Source organism: Abrus precatorius, unplaced genomic scaffold (assembly GCF_003935025.1).
Source record: "Abrus precatorius isolate BTA unplaced genomic scaffold, Abrus_2018 Scaffold5, whole genome shotgun sequence".
Taxonomy (NCBI): Eukaryota; Viridiplantae; Streptophyta; class Magnoliopsida; order Fabales; family Fabaceae; genus Abrus; species Abrus precatorius.
The window spans coordinates 16,067,577-16,078,067 of NW_020874395.1; the positions used below are offsets into that span (position 1 = coordinate 16,067,577).

Below are 10,491 nucleotides of genomic sequence, written 5' to 3' on the forward strand. Positions count from 1 at the left end.
TGAAGTTAGATGTTGTCCTTCTTGACTACTTTTTTTGGTTGGATTTTGGCTCATTGTTACTTTAAAAATAAAACAAAAAGATCGTCTCCAACTGGACATGATAGGTTAAAGGGTGATCAAACAGTCAAATTATTGATCCTTAGTCTCCTAAATTATTTGCCCTTGTCTCATAAAAGATGCAATTCATAAGAGCTATGCTTTCCGGATATTGTTATAAATATATATATATATATATATATATATATATTCCAGTTCAACACTCCAGCTAGTTTATATAAGTTTAATTTCTTGATCAAATTAATTGAAAACAGTTGTTATATAATCAAAAGTTTTTTATATTTTCAAGTAATCTATGAAGTGATATAGGAGAAGATAGAAAATTAAACGCAAAAAAATTACCCCCAAATATATAAAAATGCTAGGAGCACTTTGCTTGTATATAGTGAGAGTTGAAAGTGTATATTGTGGTGCGGGCTATAGATTCGAACAAGGCCTAAGTGGAAAATAACCATTACCATTGGCACTATTAAAATAAGAGCTAGGCCATGATGATTGATGAAGACTATAATTTAAAGCCTATTATTCCATGCACAAATGGATGCGATGCTTTGAGTGTTGGGGAAAAAAGATTAGGATACACACAAGTGGGGGGTTAAAAGCTGAGACTTATCTTACTATCCAGTTAGCATTATGGCTTAACTGTAGCAAAAGTGCATGGCAGGTTGGACCCACAAATTGCCACACACAACCATCAAACATAGGACTGCTAGTTGATTGGGATAGCATGAGAGAAAGCTTCATAATAATAAGATCCATTTTGAATAAAGATAGTGGAGTGGCCATCATAATTTCTGCTTTGAGGAGAGGAATAAAAATAATAAAATATTGATTATTGAGGGATGGATTGATGCAGTGTTCGATCAATTGCAATGCTGTTAACACACTGTTCTTGGGGCCACCAACTACAAGTAAGAAACTCAGAATTTTCACAATGGGACCCCCTTGCGGATGAGAGTCCTATCTTGGGATTCTCTTGTTTAATGTGTTGATAATGGTAAGATTCTATTTAACCTTCATTTTCTTGGCTCCATGCATTTATTTTTGGAAAACTATTGCTTCACATGTGTGTAAAGCAGATGGAAAATAATAATAATGTGATAACAAAATAAATATAAGAATTGTATATTTTTCACATTATACAAAGACTAAAAGAGTGCTTTATTTTAGAAAATAGCCTTCTTTATTTAGTTTAAATTATTTTACCTAATCATAATTCAAGTTTAGAAGCTCGTCAAAATAATATTAAATATAAATAGTAATCCAACTTGAGTTGATTTTGAAAGAAAAGTTACCATGGCAGTTTTGTATGATAAATTTTTAAAAAAGAAATATTTCGTTTATTATATGAATATTTATACATGCATGAAATTAATGTCATTGGAAGAAGATATTTATTGATAGGTATTTTATTTGCCACTAGGGTAGCTAATTTTAATTTGATCACAATCTCATCAATTTGGTTTTTAACATAAATGTATTATTAAAAAATTGTCATTTATTAAGTAATAAAAACTATCAAATATTAAAATGTTTTTATTATAATTTTTAGTAAAAGGGGTGGCTTATTGTCATTTGTCACAAACTTAGGGGACAATTTACGAATGCTCCCATATATCCAGTGTCCTATACTATGGTCTACAATAAAAATATGTATGTTGAGTAAATTTATTTTAAAGGCATCTTCTAATGTATGTGGTCCTTTACCTCCCAACAATTATTGTACCTCATAAAATGAGTAATTAAAATTTCATGTTAATTATTGTGTGTTTCATCTCATTTTTACTGATATACTTATTCATCTATATAAACAACATGAAATTGAAGTTGAAGCATAATTTTGAATTGCTTTATTCTAATTTTTAAATGGTCAATGACAAAAATTTTATGGAAAGAAGTGTCAAATTTTTTTAAATTAAAAATCAGAACCAAGATTTAATTTATCCTCTACTCTCTGATCTAGTTTTTGTTTTTTCGATAGATTTTTTGTTTGTTTGTTTGTCAGAACACAGAATTAATCTATATTTATTTATTTTTATCAATACTAACAAGTCTTATCTCATTAATGTATTTAATTTTTTATAAAATAAAATAATTTATTTATTTATTAGCTTATTTTTATATTTAACCCTCTTAATCCAAACATACCAACATATATTTAATTTCTTTTTCTTTATTGTTAGTGATTTTCTGAGCTGCAAAAATTGCTTTTTTGAAGGACACTGTTCGTTCTATCATTTTCTCTGCGATTCCTTGTTTACCTTTTTGTAGCCTCATTTACCTTTCGTCCAAACGCTGCCTCCAGCGCATCTAAGCTCTTGGCTCAGTAAATTATTGAACAAAATATAACCAAAAAAAAAAAAAAGTATTATATGAATGCTCTATAAATTGTTGATGAACATTGATTTAACAAAATTTTGACTATGCAACTTTCACTCATTTAAGTTTTTTTATAGTTTATTTATTACTTTTTCTAGAGACATTTGTTCATTTATTACTGGTTGTTCTTATAGTTTTATTTAGAATAAATATACAATTTATTTTAAAAAATGGAAATATGTATTAATTTAATTATTGAAAATTACGTGTATCAATTTAGTTCTTCAATCTTTTAATTTGATTTTCTATATTATAAATTCAATAATTGAATACATTAATTTTAGTTAAAAAAACTCATAACATCTATATTTACACTCATTTTGATTGGTCAAATTAACACAAATATAAGTTTTAAGACTATCAAAATTACGATAAAAAACAGTAACTAAAATTGATATATTTAAATTTTTTTAATATATTTAAAATTGGTAAAATTTTATTAAAAAATATTTATTATATTTTTATAATTTTAATACAATAAATATGTATTTTTATCATTAAAGACTTTTTATTGAAAGATGCATAAATTTAGACTTAATAGTTATGTTTAAAAAAGCTTTATTTGAAATAATAATCCAAAATCAAATTATACACATATTAGTTTAACATAAAATGACAAGTGAATATAAAATTATTGATTTAAAAAAAAGAAAGGATAATAAAACGGGTAAAGTATGGCAGCGACTTTCTAAGGTTTGTCGGAGTGGTTGCCCACAAAAAGATTCATACAAATTATAAAAACTGAAAAAGCACAATCTTCAAAGGAATTTTTTCACAAAATTAATCTGAAGAACAAAGCAATCACAGTTCCATATTCTCTTTTGCATATTAATGTAATTAATTACAATATCTTATTCTTCAAGGTCCTCATTATTAATTCAATATTCCAATTTTTTCTTTTTCTTTTTTTGTTACACCACATACTTACACTGCCATTCATTACTCTCAGTTCAACAGAATCCAGCGAGTTTCATTCATCAGTTTATATAGAAACAAACAGAACACATCAAACCTCAAAGAAGCTTCTCTTCATCAACGCTTAAAAGAACTTTTTTTTTCCCTCCACTGTTAAATTCTGATTCTCCATTCTTAGTTTCTGTTGCTACCTCTTTCTCTCTCTTCTTTTCCAATTTTGAGAATAAGGGAAACCGTCGAAGTAGTAGTGTGAGGTGAAGTTTGATGTCTGTGCCATTGGAGCAAGGCTATGGAGGGTTAACTGAGGTTCCTGCAATGGAAGGTTCTCAGAGGACTAGCAGTGGCTTGAACCTTAAGGCTACTGAGTTGAGGCTTGGTTTGCCAGGTTCTGAGTCACCAGAAAGAGATGGTGGTGTGGTTATGGAGGACAAGAGTGTTACTGTGCACCCTTTAGGCATGCTCAAGAGTTTGGTGTCTGGGGCTAAAAGGGGTTTCTCAGATACCATTGATGGGGGTTCTGGGACGTGGCTTCTCTCTGGGAATGCTGGATCTGAGGTGGGTTTGGGTAAAGATGGTGCCTTGTTCTCTCCCAGGGGTGTTGGTGTTGGAGCTGGCAAGGTTGAGTGTACCAATCAACAAACTTGTGTTGTCAAAGATAAAGTTCCTCAGTCTCCAAAGCCATTGAATGAGAAGAAGCCTCAGTTATCTGCTCCTGCTGCAAAGTAGCTATGCCTTCCTTTAGCCTCATCTTTCCTTTATTTTTTTTTTGCTGTTGGAAATTTGAAAGTTTATGGTGCCTAATTTTGAAGATGTTTTATTTTGCAATAATTTGTTTTCCTTGTCACAAAATTTGTCCACTTTTTGTTGTTGATGTCCTGTTGTGTTTAGAGTTTTCTCAATTTTGTGTGTTTAATAACAAAATGTTGGAAGCATGAAGAAAATGGGATAATTCAGAGAAAAAGGAAAGGAATTTTTATTTATTTATTTTATATAATATATTTAAAATCTACTTGGTTTAAGTTTAAACTGAAAAAAGTGATAAGAGTCTATGAAGGGGAGACATTTTTGCTCCCTAACTGTTCTTGTTAATAATTATCTTCTCATGTTAGCCTCTTGTGTTAGAAAAGTTCTTGTTAACTCTATGTAGTTTAGGGAATATTCCTTCTATGTTTATCATCGTCTAAAGGTTGATTTAGTTGTTCTTGAAATTTTCTTCATCTTGGTTATCTGGTATGATTTTGGATTGAACTCCTCTGATTATTCAGTGTCCTGTATGACTAAAATTCAATTTCCATGGTGAAAGTTCTTTTTTTCATTCTGCATGTTGTTGTGTACTTTTTAATCTATATGACCTCTACGTAGAAATTTTTCTCAACTGGGGTACCTTTCACACTCCCTATTACATAGTGTAATTTTGTCCTATTTTGTGAATCAGGGAACAGGTTGTGGGATGGCCTCCAATCCGTTCTTTCAGGAAGAACTCAATGGCCACTCAGCCTCAAAAGAATGATGATGATGCAGAAGTCAAGTCTGGGTGCCTTTATGTAAAGGTCAGTATGGATGGTGCTCCATACTTGAGGAAAGTGGATCTCAAAAACTTTGGCACTTATCGGGAACTATCTTCAGCACTGGAAAAGATGTTTACTTGTTTTACAATCAGTGAGTTTTATTTTTTTTTTTCATTACTAGCTATTTGCAATCAAAGTCTTACCCTCTTACTTGCTTGTGCATAGCTTTCAATGTTCTTTGGTTATACCAATTTTTCTCTTCATTTGATTTTGTTGAGAGAAATGTAAAGAATTTGTCCTGATCAGAACTGGCATCCTTTTAGATCTGTGATGATTAAATCAGGATCCTAAGTCTTCAAATGTCACAGGCTAAGGCTGGTTGGTTCCATGAGCTGGGGAATTTTTACAGGAGTGCTATGAATAGGTCAACTAATTCTTTACCAATAAAATGTTCTTTATGTTACAGATTCTAATCATGTTTTTATCAATGACTTGTGCAGGTCAATGTGGTTCCCATGGAGTTTCTAATAGAGATAAGTTGAGTGAAAGTAGATTGATGGACTTGCTTCATGGTTCAGAATATGTGCTCACCTATGAAGACAAGGATGGTGATTGGATGCTAGTTGGTGATGTTCCATGGGAGTAAGTGCATGTTATGTCTAATAGTGCTGTGCATTTTCTGATTGAGTTCTACCAGATGTTTCTCTTGGTATTTAGTAATAAGGACATTATTATATGTTTTCATCTGAAAAATATTAGAATCAAAGAAGGACCAACTGAAGAGTATTTGTTTCTCAAATTATCTTATTCTTGGCTTAGGATGTTCACCGACACTTGCAAGAGGTTGAGGATAATGAAGAGTTCTGAAGCAATTGGACTAGGTGATGTTGACACATAACAATCTCTACTTTCTCTTATAGAAAAGCAACACATAACATATTTTTTTAACACATTCTCAATTCACTCGTACTTTAATCGAGAACAATGAAGAGCTTGTTGCTAGCACTTCTCTTATTTATATCTTGTGGTTGAATTGAAAAATTGCAAATTTTTCTTCCAATATGAGTGCAATTTCTTGAACTCTATTCAATGGTATATTTCATCTTACAATTTTTTCTTAAAATAATGGAAATGTCTAATATCTGTTGAAGGTTTTATATAAATATTAATGTGAGCTCACATACTAGCATCTTTTTTACTCTAAAATAAATCATTAGACCCCTCTTTATTGGTACACTCATCTACATCTGCTTAATATTCCTGCAGCACCAAGAGCCATGGAAAAATGCAAAAGTCGCAACTAGCAAGATGCAACTGATACAGAAAGTTGGACTATTATTACCTTTAAGCATATCATACCAGACAGAGGCAGGTGCAGGGCACAAGCTGGGACTTCTCTTCCTTGCTTTATGTATAATCCTAAATATGGGATCCAGGTGTCCTAAACATTATAGTAGGCAATATATGTTTGTTGTAGACATTCAAGGTTTCTTAATTAGGTTTGTTTTTACTCACTTCTCTTCAAACACACTCATTGTGGACAAGGTTGAAGCTACTTTAGTATGTAAATTTTGTAACTTATGTTGCTCCCTCTAAAAGTTGATGTTAGTGAGCATTCTGACTTCAATTTGCGCATGAGAAAAAAAAAAAAAAAAGCATCGTAGTTTGATTTGTTTCTAAAGGGAATTTAATTGTGTTTAACGCCATTTAAGTATTTCAGTGTTAAGATATCTCATATTGACTAAAAATATGATTAAACACTTTTATAAGGACTTCATTAATCTTTTTCTTGTGAGTTAGGCTTAATTTTCTAATGCATAATTTTTTTTAGTGAAAAGAAATTTATTAAAGAACTAGAGTACCAGGGTAGTCAAAAGAACATTGTTGGTTGAGTTTGACTTCATACTAAATACAACTCATGAATAACATAGCTTGTTTAATGAATGTAACAAAACAAAAGAAATATTTTTTGGTTCTTGATTCATTGTCTTGAATATGAGTCCTACACAAGTTTTTACAATTTACTTCATGACTAATTAAAATTTGTCTCAATTTAAGATTCCTTCAGAGGTTAATTTAGCCTACAAAGGAGTTATTTTAAGGGAACTGTTGTTCATCCTAATCTACATCTCATTTAATTTAGCTCTTGAGGAGTGAGGCAGCACTTGCTTGGTTAGGTTTTACTGTACCACCTTTTAAGGACTCCATGAGACAATTTTTTAAAAGCAGAGTATTAAAAATTACACATAATAGGAGGTTTTGAATTTGAATTATTGTAATTTAGATTATTTGAACTCAGAAATGGTTAGATCTTGATCTTAGTTGACTTCAAAAATTGGACTTTTCCTTTCTCTCAGTGGTGTATTAATTCTATGCAATATTTAAACTTTTATTGTATATCATAAAGTGACAATTTTGTATTGCTTTGAGGTTAGAGTACTTCTGTATCTTTATTAATAAAATCCATTTTTGCTGATAAAAAAATTATCTCACTTTAATCTTTTGTAAACTTAAAGTTAATGGCAAAAATATAATGCCTCTCTGTTATCCTTAAACTTATTAATTCTAACATCACGGTTTGTATCCAGTTTATGTGCGTCAATTAATTAAGCACTGTTTAGACAAAAATCTATGTGAAATCAATATCTATCCATAAATGTATAGCCCAAAATATAACATTTTTTAATTATTAAATTATAAAAAATATTTTAAAATATAATCCTATTTATCTTAATAATATATTATCTATTAATTAAGTCGAGCAAGTTATTTGAAAATATTTACTCCTTTTTTTATATACAATGATTTTTATTGTCCACTTTATTCTTCATATGGTTTTCCTTTCACATTTTTATTAATAAAAATTATTACTTCAGGTTATATATATAATTATAAATTAAAATTATAGATATATTAGGTTTACCTTTAGTTAATGTTACACATACACTCAAAATATGTTGGTTACATAGCAGTTACCCATTTTTTTCATTTATTAAATTGCAATATAAGAATACTAATTATGTTTCTAAAATATAATTTTAATCTTGTTAGATAATAAAGTACCGTCTTACTTAGTTACTAACATATTGTAATGAGTCTAAATTGACAAAACTTTTTAGACAGACAAGACATTTAAGTTTAAGTTTGTTCTCTTTCACATTTTTCAGATTGAGTTTGTATTCAAATTTTAATATGGTGTTAGAATTTGTTCTTAAAAACCAACTTGAAGTCTAAAAAGAATTTGGAAGACCAAAAAAAGTCAAGCCAAATGAAAAAGCTAACAAAAGTTAAAAAAAAAAAAACCTATGGCATCTAAAAATTTAAGAAAAAGAGCATTAGTTTAGATAACAATGATTAGAAAAGAAAGAAGAGTTCGATAAGAAAGGCTATATTAATAAATTAACAACAAGTAGACCAAGCATGCGTCTTAAATTATCAAAGCTTTTTATATAAATAAATCAATTAAGTTTAAACTCATTCTTTTTTATATTCTTAAATTTAAATGACACTCATATTTTAGTAATTTAAACTGATAGTATATTATATACTAATTAACTCACGTATTACATGATTAAAAAAGGTAAGTTATGTGCAGATTAATAAAAAAATAAATAAAGTAAAATAAAACGAAATTATTAAAGGTTTAATATTAGATATCTTAAAATTTCATTCAATTCTATCTAATATCTTATTTCCTTTTTATTCCTTTTAATTTGGCTTGAATGGGAAAGAACAAGTCTCTTTCCCTACCTCATCATAGATATCGTATCCAAAAAAAAATGTTTAAAATTTATTTTATTTTATTTTAATTTAATTTGTTCAACTTCACTCTCTTACAAGTCCATACCTAATCTAAAGCTATATAGATATATACGATTTTCATCATCAATTACTGACTTTTTTCTTCCTTATTTTTTATGCACATTAAGGATTAGTTAATAGTTACTACTAAATATTAAGTAAGCTTTAACATTTATTGTTGGGAAAAAAGAGAAATATTTATCTGTAAAAGTATCCACATAAAAATAAAAAAATGCATAATTGTTTTTGCTAGAAAAAAATGCATAATTTTAACACAATTTAGTATTTCTATTTTCATATACAAACTTTTAATATAATTTTATTATTTTATAACTATATTTAGATAAATTACAAACTTTCTCAGGTACAATTTTTTTGTGAATAAAATTGTAGAATCACACCTAACACACAACTGTCTAAATTTTTTTTTAATATAACTAAAACACTATATATTATTGTGGTGAAAAAACAATAAATTCTCAGATTTAAAATATTTTTTATATAAGATTTAGATGAATTCACTTTAACTCAATAATCATTCTATCATATAATTTGTCCGTAAAGTTTAGACAATTGAAAAAAAATTCATGAAACATGATTATGATTTTCAAATATTCAACTCCTTAGCAAAAACAATTACCAAAGTGCAAATTTATAGATGAAAACTAAAGAGATTCACTTAACAAGAGCTCTTGTCACTGTGTACAAGAAATATCGCAATTATCAATTGCTTTTGACCTTTGGTAGTTTGAAAAACCAATCGGTATCAATGAATTTTCGATGGCTCATCGACTGTCAAAATTTTATTTGCAATAAGTGTTATAATTTTTTTTTTTCTACATCCAAATGAAGTCCTATTATACTGATGACGAAACTTCTGTAATTTGGTTAATGGTGGACAACCAAGTTATATATGGCTACGCAATAAATTATTTGGTTGAGAAAAATATTTGGACATTGTACAGAAGCAAGAAGGAAGTTTTCAACTTTTTTGTAACAAGTTAGCTTCGCAATGACAAAAAAAATCTAGTTTATCATAATTTGATCACGCATTAACATAAGACATTATTTCATTCAAAATATAATTGAAAAAGAGAGAATGAAATGTACGGTGAGGATTTTATTTGCAGAAAAAAAAAATTATGGAAAGGTTAGAGAAGATCCAAATAGGGATGTCATGTAGCTAGAAAGCAATTGCCGAGAAAATAAGCAAAAATTCAATCCAAATACTCTTCCTTTTACTCTTATTTTCTGCAAAACTATGCAGTTATTACATACTACTTTCCAAACCATTACTTTTATACTTCTATAAGGAATGAATATCATAAACTTTTCTTCATTTCCAAACAAACCATTTTATTCTATTTTATCTCATTTTGATGGAAGTTCCATCGAGGGTTTTTGAGTCCAGTGAGTAAGCTCACAAGACAAGTTCTTTGATGTATATATATTCCCGCGTTTAGTCCACAAATATCGAGAAAAAGTTAATTTAAGGTAAAACAATTAGAGCTAAAAAAAGAAACTTTGGGACCGGGCTATGTTGAACCTGAGAAATTTATAAACAACTATACGGTTAATTAACATACAAATAGTTTCAACATCCATTTATTATTTTGTTATTCGTTAATAAAATTCTGATGTTGCGTGTGTTTTTGTTGACCAAGTCTTGTATATACCCTAGACTTCTTTGAGACACCTACAGCAAGATATAAATGTCATTTTCTTTTGTGGGAGAAGGTGATGCAAATGCTGATGGCCAGTGGTACCTTGTTGGGGGAATTTGTGATCAACATGGCAAATAGCAAGTTCAATATATGGAGTACACGGAGAA

General features: G+C 29.1%; 1 protein-coding gene across 1 annotated transcript; it reads left to right on the forward strand.

Annotated features, from left to right (window-relative positions):
- Positions 1-3,313: 3,313 nt before the first annotated feature.
- On the forward strand, positions 3,314-6,534 carry LOC113866954 (auxin-responsive protein IAA27-like). The gene is made up of 5 exons (XM_027501783.1): positions 3,314-4,073; positions 4,787-5,010; positions 5,360-5,501; positions 5,679-5,740; positions 6,126-6,534. The coding sequence occupies exons 1-5, from the start codon at positions 3,616-3,618 to the stop codon at positions 6,161-6,163; spliced, it is 924 nt and encodes a 307-aa protein (XP_027357584.1). The 5' UTR covers positions 3,314-3,615; the 3' UTR covers positions 6,164-6,534.
- Positions 6,535-10,491: the final 3,957 nt, after the last annotated feature.